The sequence below is a fragment of the Psammomys obesus genome, unplaced genomic scaffold, assembly GCF_907164565.1.
Source record: "Psammomys obesus unplaced genomic scaffold, mPsaObe1.curated_primary_1811, whole genome shotgun sequence".
Taxonomy (NCBI): domain Eukaryota; kingdom Metazoa; phylum Chordata; class Mammalia; order Rodentia; family Muridae; genus Psammomys; species Psammomys obesus.
This window is the reverse complement of record NW_026596149.1, coordinates 8845245-8864454: the sequence shown is the minus strand read 5'-3', so window position 1 is coordinate 8864454 and position 19210 is coordinate 8845245. Positions and strand designations below refer to the sequence as shown.

Genomic DNA, 19210 nt, shown 5'->3' with positions numbered 1-19210 from the left:
TGAGTGGATCTCCATGAAGCCTACACTGATGTAGGCATCTGCATTTAAAATAAAGAATTCACTATTGTTGAGTGTTATCTGTACGTGGTCTCTCTTTGTTCCATCCAGATGCTCTGTATTTGGGCAGTAAGTGAGGTGAATGTGGGTGAGGTGGTTTGTTCATTGTTACTTAAAGTGACCATAGGTTAGAATTATTATGCACTCAGTATCCCTTCCTCAGACTTGAGAGATATTGTACTAACTTGGTAGAATAGTCGGCTCCTACTGTGAAAACTGAGCCGGGTAAGGTCAGACTTACTGGACCTTGATGTACATGTGAGAAGACTTGAAGGCTCATGTTGAATTTGGAACACATCTTTGTTTGCACACAGGTCAAATTTCAGAGGGTTTGGGGAGCTATTTGGCATTAAGGAAGCATTTCTCTTTAAAAATCATGTTTTAAATGGTAACTCAGTACTCAGTCCAAAAAAAAAAAATCCCAAGGAGGAAAAACCCCCTTAAGCTTCAATATGGTTTTGATGCCATAAAAGTGTGTATTTGTTAATAAAAATAATGATATCCAGGACAATGTGGCCATGTGAGTGATCATAAAAAGTAGAAAACGTATTTGTTTGCTCTGTGATGTTTTTTTTTTTTTTTTTATTGAGGGAATCTGTAAAGTATGTCATTTGGTAGGCTCTAAAAGGATATCTAGATCATTTCAAAGGCTTTTGGTGGCTCTGGCTTACTGTAGTGGGTGGTCTAGAAAGTGCTTCTCAGGAGATCTGATGGTTTCTTTTCCAGTACTTTGTGAGAGCAGCAGGCTTGGTGGTGGTGCGTGCCACAGTCCAGGAAGCCAGGAGCCCAAGGCAGGAGAATGGAGAGTATGAGGCCAGCTTGGGCTGCAGGAGAACTTGTATCAAAACAGCAGAACAAAAGAAAAACAAAATAATAAAAGTGAGCAGAAAAGCTGCTCACTTAGAGGCTTGCACGGAGACAGCAAAGACAGAAATCTTTTCAGCCATAAGTGACTGTAGCTAAGAATTCACGTGAGAGAACAAGTTGACGGGGATATGTTTCTGAGCACGGAAATGGGGGGAGGTGACTAAGAGGAAATTACGTGAGTGGTGGTAGAAGATGGATGGCTCGTGGGTACAGATGTTTCAAGAGACAGTCACCACCTCATGTTTTCCTTATTAAGACCTTTCCTTATTAAGACATTGCAGAGTAGGCCATAGTTAATGCAGAGACCCATAGCTGGCCAAAGAGCTGACAAAAAAAAAATACTATTGAGTGCTCAGCCCTAGATGGAAAATCTATACCATCAACCAACTCACTTTTATTACCTCTCGGTTCCAGAGCTCAGGGACATTGCAGAAGAGGGGGTGGAAAGAATGTAAGGGCTGTGGGATGAGGAGGAGCACTGTGAAATGCTGCCCTCTTGCTATGACCAGGCAGTTGCACTCAAGGACTCAATGCAGGTATGGCTGTCTGCACAAAGACTACACAAGGTCAAGCCACTTCAAAGTCCAGCATGGCTGGAGGAGGGGGTCATGAGGCTCTACTTTAGATGCTGACATATCGGCAGTTGATGACTTTTGAGTGGGGTGCCACTTTCCTTTGGAGGTGTGGACATGGGTACACTGCCCGTGCTCTGGCGAATGACCCCACACACGCGTGCATAAGGGCAGCACTAATTCGATTCAGCAGGTCTCTTTTCCAAAAGGTGTGTGAAAGTAGCAGAGGGTCAATGCGTTCTTCAGCACTCATTAGAGACGCTTCTTCTGGCTTTAGATGGCTAATACAGAGGCCACGCAACTGGAGAATGTGCAGAGGAAGGGACTTTGCAGCACTCAGATCAAACTGGGATATCTTTATCAAAGTCCTTCCCTCAAGGCTGCAGATGAGCTGGCTAGAAGATTATAAAAGCCAAAGGTGATGGATGGTCCCAAAGAAACAGTGTCTTCTAGACACAACATATGAAGTCACAGAGACCGTGGTAGCATGTACAAGAGCAGTACAAGTTTAGCCCCCCCCCCCAAAAAAAAAAATCTCAGCATGGAGAAGGGGAAATGGGCACAAAGTCCCACTGCTAACTAAGAAGCTATTTCACAGTTGATACCTGCTGGGAGAATCAGTCCATTAAAGAAAACTGGTTTTTCTCCATGAACACTGGGTACATCATCTACACTCCAAAGGCCCATGCATAGGAGTAGTTGGTCAAAATTAAATAGGCTCCATGTTTTGTTTTTGTTTTTGTTTTGTGTGTATGTGTGTGTGTGTGTGTGTGCGCGTGTGTGTGTATGTGCTCTTTTGCTTGTTTTGTTTTGATGGTTTTTTTTTGTCTTTTTGTCTGTTTGTTTTATTTTCTGTTTTGAAGGAGAGAAATAACATGAAGTTTGGTAGACAGGGAGGTTAGGGGGATCTAGGAAAAGTTAGGGGAGGGGAAGAATATGCTCAGAATATATTGTAGGATAAGTTTAAAATATATATTCTCTTAAAATAGCAAAAAAATTAAAATAAAGTAAAAAATGAAAGTAAAAGAGAAAAAGAAGAGCATAAGGTTGGGGTGAGATGTGTTGGGATGTTTCCAGGTGCAGCTGGGATGAGGGAGGTAGAAGTGGACCTGATCAAAGTACATTGTATACACGCATGAAACTGGCGAAGAACGATAAAAGCTATTCTTCAAAATTGTAAAATTAAAGAGAGAAGCAAAGAAAAATTTGTATGCAGATAGCTTGGCCTTGTCCAGTTGCTGGAATATCCCTTGAGAATGGAGTGGGGGGGGGGTGTATAGGGAGAGACTAAGAACATGGGCATTGTGTTTGACCAGGAGCACGGAGCTGGCATCCATTTGGTTTCTTGGCTCCTGGTTGGGAAAGGGGTGACATGGAAAGGGAGGAAGCAGGAAACCTAGGGAAGCCACCTCAGTGCCTTAACTACCTGCGCCCACAGTTACTGAGTCCTCCGAGAACGTGCTCTTGTGAGAATGGCATTAATGCAGTTGTGAGGGCAGAAACTCCCATGACTCATACACCTCCTCAGGGCCCTACCTCCTCAGGGCCCTCCCTCCCTCCAGCACTTACACTGGTGACAACTTCCAGCACATTCCAGCCAGAGCATAGATAGCAAGGAGCTGCCTTTACTCTACCCGCTAATTAAAACTGAATATTGGGATTTACCTCTTGCCTTTAAAAAAAATGTAGCTTTCAGGTTTTTTTGTTTGTTTGTTTTTTGTCTCCTTGTGGAGCTCCTGTCCACCCCAGGTCTTTCTATCTCCCCTTTCTTCCATAAGATTACCTGCACTCTGCCCAAAGTTTGGTTGTGAGTCTTAGCATCTGCTTCAATACCCTGATGGGTAGAGTCTTTCTGAGTCCCTCTGTGGTAGGCTCCTGTGCTGTTCCCTGTCTTCTCCTATTTCCAACGTCTATCCTGTTTGCCCTTCTTAATGAGGTTTAAGTCTCTTTCCTAGGGTCCTCCTTGTTGTTTAGCTTCTTTAGGACTATAGATTTTAGTATGTTTATCCTATATTATATGCCTAATATCCACTTATAAGTGAGCATACACCATGTTTGTCTTTCTGGTTCTGGATTACCTCATCAGGATGATCTTTTCTAGCTCCATCTATTTGCCTACAAATTTCATGATTTCCTCCTTTTAAATCTGGGCCCAGGGAGCCTGCAGAAACCAATACTCCAACCAAGGACCATCATTGAGAGGAGATAGACCGCCTGCTCAGATAAAGCCCATAGACTTCTCAGTTTCCAAATGGGTTTCCTAGTAAGGGGAGCACGGACCATCTCTGACATGAACTCTGTGGCCTGAGTCTTTGATCATCTCCCTCTGGTGGGGGGTGGGGGTATGCAGCCTTGCCAGGCCATAGAAGAGGATGATACAGCCAGTCCTGATGAGACCTGATAGGCTTGGGTCAGAAGGAAAGGGAGGAGGACCTCCCCTATCAGTGCACTGGGGAAGGGGCATGGGAGAAGAGGGAGAGTGGGTGGAAATAGGAGGAGAGGAGGGAGGGGAATACAGGCAGGATACAAAGTGAATAAATTGTAATAAATAATAAATTAATTAAATAAGCAAATGTAGCTTTCCTTCTTCCTTTTATGAAACCTACTTTCTCTGTTTATTATTACGTTTTTAAAGTCCAGCAATTACATCTGGGGAGATGGCTCAGCTGGGAAGTGCCTGCATGAATGCATGAGGATCTGAGTTCAGGTTTCCAGCACCCCCACACATCCGACACCAGGCCTGTGTCTATAATACCCAGCAGCACTGGGAGGCAGGGACAGAAGGGTCCCTGTAATGTCAGCTCCAGGTTTAGTGAATAACCCTGGATGATAGAGGGGGACACCCAGTGCTGAGCTATGACATCCACAAAAGTGTGCGTGTACACACACATACAAGCATACACAAACTCACACACACTATAACAAGACAACATACATAAGCTATCAACTAGCCTTGAAATTACCATTTAAAAATTTAAACCTATCTGTTGAAAAGAATTTGTAATCCATTTTACACGAATTTCTACTCATATTAAATACAGATCAAGTTGTTTACCTTCGCATTGTCTAGGAAGGAGTAACTTGCTGAGTAAGTTACTCGCAGTTTCACTAACCAATTTAACATCCTAAGAGAAAATAATATTCAAGCACTCTCAATTAGAAGTGTCACTGGCATAAAAGTAATCATTTAATGTTTACTTATTAATAAGAGATTTTTTGAAATTTCTCTGGGAACATTAAATGTTGTTAAAGTATATGAAGGAGGCTGGGAAAAGAGGCCTTGAGGGCACTGGCTGCTCTTCCAGACAAACCAGGTTCTATTCCCAGCACCTATCTGGTGGCTCACAGCCATTGCCAACTCTAGTTCCAGCGGTCTCCGTGCCCCCTCCTGACCTCCTCAGACACCCAGCATACATGTGGTATACATAAAGATGTGCAGACAAAACACTCGTATATGTAGACTAGAGTAAACTTTATAAAATATGTTAAGAACTTGAAAGTAGTGACAATCAACTTTTCTATAGATTAGGAGGAATTTACATATTATTCTAATTAAGCTATTTTTAGGAACTGTTGCTTCATATTGTCATTTAATCTTATATAATCTTATATTCAGTTTTCACAGATTGGGGAAGTTTTTTTTTTTTTTTTTTTTTTTTTTTAAAGAAGTCCACTTAAGTTGCATTGAAAGGATTTCCCAGCCTTATTAGATTTCTAATAGAAGTCTACGAGCACTCTAAAGAATTAGTAGGACTCAGAGGGTGCCAGGTGCTCAGTGTACACTGACACTCAGATTGCACGAATCTGTCAACATTTAATGCAAGTTATCTGTTAGTGCTGTCACTGTCACCAAAAATGATGGTTAAATTGCCACACAGGAAAAAAACAACTTACAGCCAGCACAGTGCACATTAAACAAGTTACATAATATATACAAACATCTATCAGCAGTGTCAGGCATAAGGCAAACATTGCACTCCCAGAGAGTTAGGGGCCTTCTGCTGGAGTACATAAGGCAAGGCTGTGTGTGAGATATACTATTTACAGGGCGCAGTGGGTGAAGATCTGAGCTACTTAAATCGTATACGCTAACGTGTGAAGACATTGTTCTTTAATAAGATGTTGTCCCTGAAGACAAAAACCATCTCAATGAAAAGGAAAGAAAGAGGAAATGGGATAAGAATTCCAGGAAGTAGTTGAAATAATTTCATGACACACAGTGGCTTTATTTATTACTGTTCCACAGAGAGGGAGGCTTATCATCCCTTGGATCCTTTAATGCTGAGCCTCCTGTTAGTTCTCTTGCCTCTACGTACGGAGCGTTTGGGGGTGAAAAAGGAAGCCAATCACAGCGGCAGTGACCCCAGGCCTGTGGCTAGGTCCTAGATGTCTCAGTCCATTCAGGAAGTCTGTCCTTGACCAGAGACACTGGGCCCTTGTAGCTACTCGGGGAATGTTCTTGAGAGAAGTTGTCTTCAGAAGACAACATCCGATTCACGAAATTTTGTTTTTGCTTTCATGCAAATGTGACATTTGCAAGGGCTCGTGTTACTTCATTTCTTTACTTCCTGGGAAGAAACTGAGCCACATTTGGACCTTACTCTAGAGGGGATGTGTCTTTGGGACACTTGGGCTCTTTGGTAATGAACTAGTGGCCAGCAAACAAGCTGCTTGAAGAGGAGGCAAAAGCAAGGAGAGGGAGAATCTCAGGCCCAGCTCAGGTCCTGCTCTCAATAGACTCCCGGGCTCTCTCCAACGAAGCCCCTAGGCTCTGCCCTCCCCTGACCCAGCCTGGTTGTAGACCCTTACACCAGGCCCTAGTATACTCTGTCTGGTTCCACAGGCTCTGCTGTAGTCCTACCTTCCAGCACACTTCCAAGATTCCTTTCTGATCCTGCTTTTAATAGACTTTGCAGGCCCTGCCCTGACTCTGCATTCTAATAGGCCAGAGGTACCCATTGAATCTGTCGCACCATGGACTCCCCAGGCTACTCCTGACCATTCTTGCTTCTAGGCTCACAGAAGCACTTAAATCTGTACTGCACTGCTTTGGGCTTCTCTACAAGCATTCATTACTGAGGTGCCTGCCTCCCAGCATTCCAGTCTGGGGGTTCTCAGGGCACTAAGACAGCCTTTGGCAAATTCTCACATTTTACCACTTGCTATTGACAACAGCTGCGAGAGCTCATTTTGGCAAAGATCCTCATGTCTTTGGGCAATATACCAGAAAAAGACTTTTAAAAATAGCATTTTATACTAACACTCCCGAACTTGACATACCTAGATATGATTTTGGTTTGATTGCTCTACTGATGGATCTATAAAAGATGTCCCATTGACAGAGGCTAGGCTCAATAACAGGTTGCTATGAACAGTAAACATTTGCTCAGGGCAAGACTGCACTAGGCTGAGCCCTTTAAAACCAGGAGAAAGGTTCTGCCCAATGGTCACTCAGATCAAGCCCGTGGTGGGGCCACATTCCTACCTTTATATCCTGTGGGTTGATCTCAGGATTTGTTTGACATTGGAGAGGTCCCAGAGTTTGAAGATGGAAAATATAAAGGAGAAACTCATCCCGTGCAGAAAATGGCCAGCCAACTTCAAGAATGGTGTCACTGATGGTGCTGGGTCCAATATTGTGCAGCTGTAAGAAGGTGACACATCAGGGAATGACACATCAAGTCGACACAGTCCAACCCTGCCTACCATGTATCTGTATTGAAAGGCATGTGTCATTAGCTTTAACCATGGCAGTAGAACAGAAAATCTACCTGGTCAGGAGGTAGATGCTCTGAAATCACAGTATGCAGCTATTCAGAGAGGGCTCAGGTTTTGAAAGTCACAGTATGGGTTTCCCAAAGAACAAACATCCAAACAAACAAAATATCCTTTGTTGTTTTTAGTGTAGAGAGGCCCACTGTGTGCTCAGTCTGTACCCACTGTGTGCAACCACTGCTATGCTTGCCTTGACCTCACGTAAACTTAATGGTAGCACCAGAAATGCAATTTTAATTATATGCTTCCAAACTGTAGCCATCCTTTCTTTACATTGGAATTTGCCTCCTCCTGCCTGACTTCTGACTTGTCAATGGCAACCATATGTGATGCACTCTCTTTCACCCTCTGGGAAAATGGCCATCCATCAAGAGCCAGAGACGCAGTCCTCTGTGAGTGCATGTCTCAAAGCGAGGTTCCTCGAGCAAGCTGACTAGCTGCATTAGCAAATACCGGGGAAAGGAAAGCCACATCTCATGAAGATGGACATTTTAAACACACGAATTATACTCAGAGGACGCAGACCACATCCCCAAACACTAAGCACATTGTAAGGTATGTGAGTTTACAGATTCTTTCCAAGATTAGTAGAGATCTTTGTCCCCCTCAGTTCTGACAATTATCATAATCTATATAAAGCAACTCAATTTTTGCCTTTGTTGTTTGACAGCCTGTTTAATTCACATCATTAAAAGAATATGGCACCGACTGACAGCATATTATGAGATGAGATTGGTGTTTAAGAGATAGTCAGTGATTTTTTTTTTCTTGCCATCCTGGTGACTACTTTAAACTTTTATGATGTTTATGCTAATCCTAGAAGCAAAGCTGCACATAAATGATTGAATCTGAACAATTCCCCCAAACTTTGTAGTTTTTACTACTCCTGAGAGGACGTTTGCCCACACAGTATAATAAATGATTCAACAGCTTGGCTTGTTTCCCTGTGAAGTTCTTGACCTGAGTTATGGTGGGACAGGGCTGTGCTTTTGTTATCAGAAGAGCTTAAGCTTGGACCAGGGCTTCTGAATATACAGAAGAAGAACACTTTCGTGCCAATACAACTTAGGAGTTGTCAATTCTTCCTCATAGATGAATAGTTCAAGTTTGCGAATGTCTTCATTGCTAACCCAGAGATGCTTTTCATTGCTTTTTGAGATAGTTAAGACTATTTGTCAACTTGACAGAAGCTAGATTCACTGGAGACATGAGTCTCTGGGCCTGTGGGGAATTATATTTATCTTGTATTGGCATGGGCAGGCTCCTCTTTAACTGTAGAAGGGGCTGTTCACCCCAGGATGTTTCAAATGAAGATGATCTGAGCATGCACGCATCTATTTCTCTCTGACTCCTGAATGCAGATGCAGCGTGCCCAATGCTGTTACTGTCACTATGCTTGCTGCTATGTCTTTCCTGCCCCACTGAACTGTGTTCCTCTAAAACTATAAGCTCAAATAAACTGTCTTCCATTGAGTCACTGTTGTTAGTGCATGTTATTACAGCCACGAAAAAGTAACAGCTACATTCTTGTCACTTGAGATGAAAGCCGTGTTCAGAAATAAAGTGACTCCACATGACAGCCTGCTGTTCCCATCCATCAGTGTCTCCCTCAGCCAACATCAGAGCAGCTTCTGCCTGCAGTAGATGGGAACAAACACAGAGGCCCACAGCCAGACAATGTGCAGAGAGAGAGGGACCTTGAACTCTCTGTCCTAGATGGGATGTTTCTCTCCATCTGTTCCCTTCCCCTCAAGGCTCAGAGAACTCTGCAGAAGAGGCCACAGGAGGGTTAGTTATAAGAGCCAAGGGGAATGGAGAACACCAAGGAAACAAGGGCTTCCAAACACAACAGGATTGACACACACAGATGAACTCACAGAGACTGTGCCAGTGCTGAGAGAGAAAGTAGACACAAGCCCCCATCCATAACCCAGAAGCTCTCTCTAATAGAAAACTACTTGCAAATTAAAGAGTTTCTTCCCGGGCAGCCTAGCTGGGTATAGAAACACACTCCCAGCAGTGGATGGGTAACACAAAATGAACTCAGTGGTATTTTGATGGTCAGCTTCTAATGCTTCGTTAGGGCTTGTTGTTGTTGTTGATTTGTTTGTTTCCCTTAAAAGTCCTTTTGTATATATTATGGTTTCTGGTTTTGTGTTTCCTGGCTTTTCTGCATGTGCAAAATTTTATGTCTCTGCACCTGTATGTGTTTCTTGAGCTTTTTCTTTGGTGCTTTTTCTTTTATTTATTTGTTTTTTAAATCTAATTTTTTCACTCATTACATGCCTGTTTGTATTGTAATGAGAGAGAAATGGCCTGTGGAGAAATGGAGATGAACTGAGAGGAGCTGGTGGGGGAGCCAGAACTAGCATGCTGTATTAAAACATCTCTTTTCAGTAAAAGAAAAGAAAAGGAAGTCATACTCTGAACAACGAATAAAGAGAGACTGAATGGAAAAGGATCTCAATCAGAAAGCTCCTTGGAACTTTATTTTCTGAAATTCCATGCTGGGTCCCCTGAAAATCAATTACTACTTGGCTGGTGAAATTAGCTTTAAAGAAAACAAACAAACAAACAAACAAACAAGTAACTGCTAAATTAAGCCTCTATCATATGTCTATTTTTCATTAAAATTTTAAATGTTTTAGGTAACATGTCAATAAATCAACACATTGACTTTGTGTGGGAAAAGACCATTGGGCTCTTTCTGTGGGCTGCTGTTTGCCTCGGAAGATAGTTTACTAAACTTTGCAGTATTTCAGATCTCAGAGTAAACGATTCATTTCTGATTATAATTACACAAATAAAAAGTAAAGTTATTCTATCGTGTTCTTGCCTCATAAATTATATCTATATTTTGGTACAGTAATGAATGGTTCATAAGGTATTCTAGTAGTACCTTATGCATAATGACCATTAACTTATATTTAGGTAAGTTTAAGGTATCTGAAAATGTGAGAAGAAAAGGAAGAAATACAAGGGACTTGGCTTTTTTTTTTTTTATAAATACAAAGGCTGTCCAGATATTAAGTGGAGAACAAATAAAAGTATGTTTAAAAGCTCACTTAATCAGATGAGCTGTTTCTTGCCAGGTAATATATCTTACCACTGAGTGTCCCTGTCCATGGTTATTTAACAGGGCACCCATCGGCAGCCACCGCAAAATGGTAGCGTCGTAGCACAAGTTGCACAGCTTGGACCTTAGACTTGGACATGAGGGTCTATGAAGTCCTTATCAGTAAAGAGTATATGACTAGAACCTCAAAGCATGTAATATAAGAAATAAGCACCTTGGGCTGAAGAGATGACTCAGCATTTAAGAGCACTGGCTGCTCTTGCAGAGGATTTGAGTTCAGTTTCCAGCACCCACGAGGCAGTTTACAACCATCTGTAACTCCAGGTCCTGAGGAGCAGATGCCACCCTCTGGCCTCCACGGGCACCACACACACATAAGGTGCACAAACATATACGAAGGTAAGACTCTCAAACACGTAAATTAATAAAATAATAATTAAAAAAGAAGTAGCTACCTCGTAAATGTGCTCAACCAAAGGACCAACTTCCTCCTCTCTGTGGGGCTGCTCTTCCGGTTCCCAGTTGTGGATGGGCAGAACAATCTGCGGAGGGTGGGACACTCTGGAATATGGAATATTAGTTGATTACTGATGAGGGCCCGCTGAGGATGTCTTTGTTGCATATTACTATATAGTCACACTGGCTTCGGAGGAAGACAGTGCTCTGCAGTTACCTGAAGACACATCTGATGCACGGTAAGACGCCGACAGCAAGGCTCAATAAAATGACCGAGGAATGCTGGCGACTCAGCAGCACTCCACATTCTTCTGTATAGTCTATAGTACAGTCACTGTTTTACAGTCTTGCCTAACTTGGACACTAGGGGGCAGAGTAGAGACCATTCTTGAATGGACATGAAGGAGAGCGTACACATACACACGTGTACATTCATAAAGCCTGCTATCTATTCTTTGTAAGTATGCGTGTGTATTTCTGTGCATAGAGGTTCTATAGTCCCTGCTTTAACCCCAAATAAGAAATAGGATGTGTGTCTGTCTGTATGTGTGTGCGGTGTGTGTTGGTATGTAAGTATATCAAGGCTCCTGTGTGATGTATTCAATATCCAGTTGGGAAGAAATAGCTTTTGTTTAAAAATGCCTGCATAGAGCAGTGGCTGCTTTGTATACAGTCCTCGAGATTCCTTTGCTTCCTGTTACTGAAGGGACCAAAGCCAAACTCGGAGCCAGATGGGGTCAAGTATGAACCCAGGCAAAGTTTGCTTTACAGAAAACTCAAGGGACAAGAGAGGTGCTCAGTGTCGCCCTCTTCTAAGTATGAAATTAGCCTGACATTCGCAGTGTACACATAGATATTCTTGATGAGTGAGATTCAGCTTGTGGTGTTATGTACGCGTGTGTGGCGCGAGCATGTATGCACACGCATTCATATGTACGCCTCTCTCCTGGAGGACGTGGAGGCCAGAGCCTGATGCTGAGATGCTGTCCTCAGTTGCTCCTCCACTTGAGCATATTTGAGACGGGAGAGCTCACTGAACTTTGCATCCACTGCTTTGGCTTTGTCGGGCTGACCATGCAGTGAGCCCCTGGAATCCTCCACCCCACACCCCGTCTCTGCCATTCGGTGCTGGGATTACAGGAGTTTGCACAGTGAGAATCCAGGCTCATGTCCTCAGCAAGCACCTTACCCTGAGCCACTGCCCAGCCCCCAGAGTAGAATGCCGAAAGACACGGCTTTCTAGATTTTTATTGGGAAAGGGTATCTTTAAAAGAAGCCTTTGATTTTTAGCTAAAATCAGTCTCAACAGAATGCATCCCTATGTGGGTCTAAAAGGCTACTTTAAGAATATTCAGTAATTGCTGAAGCCTCTAGCAACTCCAAACATTTTTTTTTCTTCCAGACTGTTCCATCTATTAATAGTCCATTCTGCTTTATTGTTGAATAATAGTGTATGGTATGGTTTGTTTATCATTGACTCACTGAAAAACCATTTGAGTTGTTTATAGTTGGTGGCTATTACAAATGAGTTTCTATAAACATTTATATAGAAGTTTCTGTGTAGATTTAAACTTTAATTTTTCTGGGAATAATTTTTTTTCTGGGATAAAGAAAAAGAGTTTTGATGAGTAGAAGTGTGTTTGCTGTCAGGAACTTTAAAACAAAATATTTGGTTACATGATGTGAACCAAAATATTTGGTTATATGATGTGATATTTAAAAAATAATAGGACTTGTTTTTAATTTCTCTTAATCCACAAAAGCAAAGAACATCATTTATTTTCTTGAATGATGCTAACCCTACCTGCTATGGACAGTATACTATATAGGCCTTCATTATTCATGATTTTTCTCTCTTTTCAAATTTATTTCTTTTATTATTTCTTTTGCTTGCTTTCTTTCTTTTCTTTTTCTTTTTTTTTTTTTTTTGGTATGTGTGTTGGTTTAAATGAAAATGGCCCCCATACGCTCACAGGAGGTGGCACTATTAGTAAGTGTGGCCTTGTTGGAGGAAATGTGTCACTAGGGGTGGGCTTTGAGATTTCAGATGATCAAGCCAGGTCCAGTGCCTCTCTCTCTTCCTGCCTCCTGCCAATCTGGATGTAGAACTCTTGGCTACTTTTCCAGAACTCTGCCTGCCTGCCTGCGGCCATACTTCCCACCATGATAACAATGGACTAAACTTCAACTGTAAGCCAGCCCCAATTATATACTTTTCTTTAGTAGCATTGTCATGGTGTCTCCTTATGTCAATAGTAACCCTAAGACTGTGTGTGCTTGTGTGTGCATCTGTGTCTGTGTATGTGTGTTTGCGATGGCATCTTGTGTGAGTGAGTACTTTCCTTCTACCATTTTGGCTTGCATTCGAGTATAATGCCTGGGTCCTCAGACTTGGCAGCAAGTGTAGTACATGGTGCACCTTCTTCTGAGCCCTGCTTCCTCTCTTGACCTCCTATTCCACTGGATTATTTTTAAAAGGCTGTATTTCAGTAATTCATGAACTCTATATAAGATGACTAAGTTTATCTAGTACAGACCTGTGTTAAATCATCCTTTGTCCTAATGAACTGTGTGCCAATCAGCTCAAAGACAATGTTGATGCCATGTCGTACCGAATCAAGTGGAACTGTTATAAGTACTTTTACCACTCAAGACACTCTACTTAAGACTATTTTTAAACTATAAAACAACAACAAATAAAAGTGGGCTTAACATAGTTAAAGTAGCTAAGAATAAACAGCATTAACCAGAAGAAAATAAGATTTTCCTAGAGGCTGAACATAAAAGATCTTCAACATAGAAACTACTTGTTCCTTAAAGTATTAAACACTGGAATCACTGTTTTAGAAGCATCATCAGAGGAAAGAGTTTAGCTATGTGATCTGGCCAAAAAGAACTTCAACACCGTCAGAGAATAAACTGTGGCCAACTGTTGGACATTAACGTAGCAATTAAAACAACTGCATCTACATGAGAAACCAGTTTTAATTAGTCGTTTGGACTGCTGGCAACCATGAATAGAAATTTCCCTTTTTACTGTAACCGATGGCAGAAATACATGTGGAAGCATCAATCCCACAGGATGAATGTATAAGAATGAAGGCAATTCAAGGGGTCCTGCAGAGACCAACCAAGGACTTTGCATGGAGAGGACCTAGACCACCTGCATAGATGTGGCTGATTGGCAGCTCAGTCTCCATATGGATCTCTGAGTGAGGGGAGAAGGGGCTGCCTCTGTCATGAACTCAGTTGACCACTGTTTGATGCAGTCTTGCCAGGCTTAGGACGAAGCAGATCCAGGAAGTCCTGATGAGACTTAACAAGCTATGGGCAGATGGCAATAGTGGAGAGCTCCCCCTTTCAGTGAACTAGGGGAAGGGGATAGGGAGGGGGAAGAGGGAGGAAGGTGGGACTGGGGCAGTTGAGGGAGGAGGCTTCAACCAGGGTATATAATGAATAAATTGTGAAGAAAAATTTAAAATTAAAAGAAAGAGTGAAAAAAAAAAGAAGGAAGGCAATTGCAGCCAGCCTTCACTGCCTTGGCATCACTTATACATTATTGAATATGGAAAACTTCTGCAATTTAAATTTATTTACAAAGCAATTTAAATATAAACTTAAAAACAGTTCATATATATGTTGTTCTTGTTATTTTTATTTATTATTATTATTGGTTTTATGAGATAAGGTTTCTCTGTATAGGCCTGGCTGCCCTAGAACTTTATCTGCAGCTCAGGCTGGCTTTGAACTCAGAGATCCATCTGCCTCTGCCTCCCAAGTGCTGGGATTAAACCATAGTACTATGCTCAGCTTGCTTCGTATAGTTTCTGGTTAGCAAAACTAAAATAAACTACAGGGCATTTGGTGGCACAGATCTGTAATACCGGCTACTCACAGGTCTGTAACTAGCTTCTCAAGAGACTGGGGCAGCAGAATTGAAAGTTCAAAGGTTACAGAGCAAGCTCAATGTGGGTTATAGAGTAAGTCTGAGGCCCACCTTAGAAACTTGGAGAATTCTGCCTCAAAAGGAAAAGTAGAAAGAATTTTAAGGAGATAGCTGTATGACATAACTTAGCATGTCTAAGTTATGTCTAAGGTCCTAGGTTTAATGTGTAGCACTGTGAAAAACCAAACCAAACACATCAAACCCAACCCAAATAAACAAACAATGGCAACACTCTAAGATAAATATAGAGGGTGAGACAGAGTTCATGAATACTATTTTTGAAAAGAAAAGACAGTAAAAATTAATGCTGTATTTTCTTCTCTGGACTTTTAAAATAGAAGCTCTTTTCTTTTAGAAAAAGACAAGGGAATGAAATTGAAACTCAACAAGAATAAAACAATACTCCACATCACTATACTTCAAACAGGTCACTTCCCTTTAGTCAGATGAATCAAAGGAAAAATCATAAAGCAAGTTAGAAAATATTTAAACTGAGTTATAAGAAACCCAATATAGCAACAGTTTAAAATGTTGCTGAAGTCATTTTTTTTCACGCTTGTATGTGTGTGTATTTGTGTTGTATACTTGTGTATGTGTTCCTGTGTGTGTCTCTTCCTGTGTGTGTATATATGTATGTGGATCTCAGTGGAAACGTTAGGAGTCTTCCTCTCTCTATCTCCAGTGTAGTTTTTGAGTCAGGTCTCTGACTGAAACCAGAGCTGCAAAAGACTGACTGGCCACCAAGCCCCAGTTTCTGCCTCCACATTGCTAAGACTACAGTGATGCACACACACTTGCTTGTTAGAGGATGTAGTAAGGACTGGATCTTAAGTTGTCATTCTGTCATCATGCTTGCACTGCAAACCCTTTATTGACTGAGCCATCTCCTAGCCCTTGATAAATTCATTATTAAAGAAAAATATATGGTGCTAATATTTCTACAGGAAAAAAGAAAACCTCCAAAGATAGAATTTCTAGGGAGAGAATTTCTAGAGAGAATTTCTAGAGAGAGAGAGAGAGAGTAGAGAGCAGAGGGGGGAGAGAGGATAGAGAGAAGGGGAAAGAGAAGAAAGAGAGAGAAAGACAGAGAATATCAAACTCACGAGGAAAAAACAGTATAGAATCATAAAACAGACAAAAAGGAAAAGAAACAGAAAGAGAAGTGTGTCCAGGTACCGGCAGAGCAGCCACCCTCCTCTTTGTTCCCTAGAACAAGGCAGCAATAGAAGAGGATGGATCTGCCACTAAGAGGCACAGCAGCAAGAGGTCAGAGGCTGTGTATAAGTCTGAGTCAAAACAGGGGCTGGAGCACTTTAGGCTCCCCTGAAATCAGGACTTCCTGCCCTGGTAGAGCAGAGGACTACCAAGTAGGAGCCAATAACAAGAAATCCAAGCTGGAGAACACTCTCTCAGTAGGAAGGAGGCAAGAGAAGACAGGGGTCTGGGACAAAGGATATAGATTCCACAGATATACATATTGCACAAGCACACTCGGCCTTCTGAGGGTTGGTGTGGTGACAATCTTAGAATTCCAGTTTCTTTAAAAAAAAACAGAAAAATTTAAAAATATGTTTTTGTTTTAATCCCACGTGTGGGAATATGGGTCTGCTTTGAAGCAGCTGACTATGATTTACCTCGTGCTCTAGCAGAGGCGTGGTTTTGCAAGCTGCAGATAGTTTCTGGGATTGAGCGACATCAGGGATTCTGGGGACTTTTCAGATGATTTAGGAATGCTAGAGGCCCAGTAGGTGGGATCAGCGGTTGTTGTTTGGTTGTTGGTTGCTCTTGGTTGCAGTTTGTTAAGTAGTCATGCTCGAAGAAAAGTAAAAATCAAAAAGAAATTCGATATCCTGATAGCAAAGGTCAAAGTTGCCCCAAGGAGCTCGATGCCCCTAATTAGCAGGAAGTACTCTAGCTAAAATGTCATCCATTTCTGACTCCTGACTTTATTCAGGATCTCTTTCCTTTCCCCTGTATACTTTTCCCCTGTCGTATCTAGTGTTAGGGGATTGAAAGGGGAAAAGAAAAGGGGTGAAGAAGGATGGAAGAAAGAAGATCCCACAAGTTGCTAACTCTGGTTGCAGGGTGGGATTGTAGAGGAGTCTGGATAAATCCTAAAGGCAAGAAAAACACATGTGTTGGTGCTGAGGCTGGAGAGATGCTCAGTAGTTAGGAACATGTGGATGGAGGAAAGCTTCCAATAAATTTTACGAATCTACTTTCCCCTAACACTCAAGAAAGAAAAATATACTGTAAGAAAACTATAGATCAATATTTCTCATGAACATAAATGTGAAAGTCACTAGCATAATTCTAGCAAGTTCAAGCCTAGGGTATCTGCAGAAAGCAGGCTTAGTTAAACTTTCAAAACAAAAATTAACAAGTTTACAAATTTCAAGGACCATGGAAAGGAAGACAGAATCATTTAATCATCCTCATAGGCACAGGAACAGCATTTGACAGAACTCAATACATATTCATTCTAGCAGCTCTTAATAAAAAACAAAACAAAAGAAATAAAATTTTAAAGGGAACAGCCAGAACTTGATAAAGAGCAATTATGAAAACCATTAAGTGAATATCAGACTACATGTGGAATATTGAATGACTGTAAGAGTGAGAATAAAGTAAGGACATCTCCTGGTACCACATCTGTTCAGTATTGAACTAGTGAGTCTGCTCTAACAGAAGAAAAACAAGAAGGCATTCAACTTTGTCCAGGAAGAGGTCTGGTCTTTGTCCTCATTTTCTTCAGGATAATTTCTAAGACACACTTTTAAGGCTTCAAGAAGTGATAAGGTATGTCTGAAGCTTTGGGACACACTAGATATTCCAACAAGAAGACTTACTGTGAGGTTGTCCAAACCAGAAAGATTATTTGGTGTAATTTAGGTGGAAGCTTTTGTCATATCATTTCAGTCAACTTGGAGATGGAAATCACTTAGGTGAGAAGGCAACCAATCAATAATTCTCCCTTTTAAAGGACTCATGAGACTTTCTCCCCAAGGCTTGTGTCATGGGAGATCATACTCCCTACATGTTGTTATGAATCAATAGTAGGAAGTAATAGGTTGTACTTTGCCAGACAAGGACAAAGAGAAGCTAGTGTTTGGCACTTGTCCAGTTTCCTCCTTATAGCCTTCTTCCTTTGATGACCTTAATCTGATTTTCTCCCAGCAGTAACCTATTGCTGTGACCATGAAATCTGTAAGCAGCTGGTGTTAGAAATGATGGTGCTTGTTTTAGTTGCCCACTCATGCTCTGGCAAAATACTCTGGCTAAAAACAACTTCATGGAGGAAGGGGTTCATATCAGTCTCCATGCAGCAGCCTCTCACTGAGAGAAGTCAGGGCAGGAACCTGAAGCAGAGACCGTGGAGGGATGTTGTTCCTGGCTATCTCACAGGGTTCTGCCTAGCTAGATTTCTTATACAGCACAGGCTCATCTGTCTAGATGTTGACATCCAGGATGATTTATGGAGGCTGGGCCTGCCCTCAGCAGTCATCAAATAACTGCTCACACAGACTTGGTCTCTCTGGTTATGGCAGTTCTTCAGTCCAGGGTTCCTGTCCCCAGGTGACAAAGTTGAGTCAATTTGACAATGAATAAATTGGGACACTGCTTTTTTTGGGGGGTCCCTAACTTTGTAATTGGCTAAATCTATGTATGTATTTTGGAAAGTAAGAGGAAAAACTACTTTTGTTCACAGGCAACGTAAATATGCAAAAAAAAAAAAATTCTAGGAAATCAACAAAAATGTCATTACAATTTACGTGCTTGTGTTCCTCCTTTTCAAAACTTATTGTGTGTCATATGGAAGAGGAAACATCTAGGACTAGACCCTCACATTTGAACAATTGATTTGTTTTAAAAGTGCCAAAGTAGTGAAAGGGGTAAAGTGATGGACATTTCAACAAACAGGCCAGGAAGAAATGGATATTCATGAGGGCAATGCACCTTTGGCCTTACCACCCACAAACCACAAAAGTTGACTTAAAAGAAATTATAAACTTAACATAAAAACATTGGAGAAGGAAAAGGACAAAGCTCTCTGTGACTTCAGAGAGACACCTATTACTCAGATAAGAAACAAAGAACACACACCATTAAAAAAAAATCCTATTAATAGGTTTTCATTCTTTAAATAACATTGTTAAGAAGACATAGAACCACATCCCTCACACTGGGAGAAATTATTTCAAGGCCAGATGTATGACAGGTGATTTCCTACCAGGACTTGTAAGGGGTTTGATGGCTCAGTAACAAGACAAACAATTCCATAACGAATGGATGAAAGATTGAAATAGATACTTCATGAAAAAGGGGGCGACTAATGGCAAACAAACCTGGATGAGATATACGTATAAATAGTCAGTAAGGAAATGAACTCTAAAAGACACGTTTATTATACCAGTGTGTGTGTGTGTGTGTGTGTGTGTGTGTGTGTGTGTGTGTGTGTGT

At 41.5% G+C, this 19210-nt stretch overlaps 1 protein-coding gene across 1 annotated transcript in view; it reads right to left on the bottom strand.

The window, feature by feature from the left end:
* The window catches only part of Itga8 (integrin subunit alpha 8), a 165092-nt gene that overhangs the window by 20646 nt on the left and 125236 nt on the right, over positions 1-19210 (bottom strand). The window contains exons 24-25 of the mRNA XM_055593745.1: positions 10803-10908; positions 6982-7140 (exon numbers count right to left, since the gene is read on the bottom strand). Of these exons, the coding sequence (XP_055449720.1) occupies positions 6982-7140; positions 10803-10908 (265 nt within the window). The remainder of the gene's footprint in view (positions 1-6981; positions 7141-10802; positions 10909-19210) is intronic.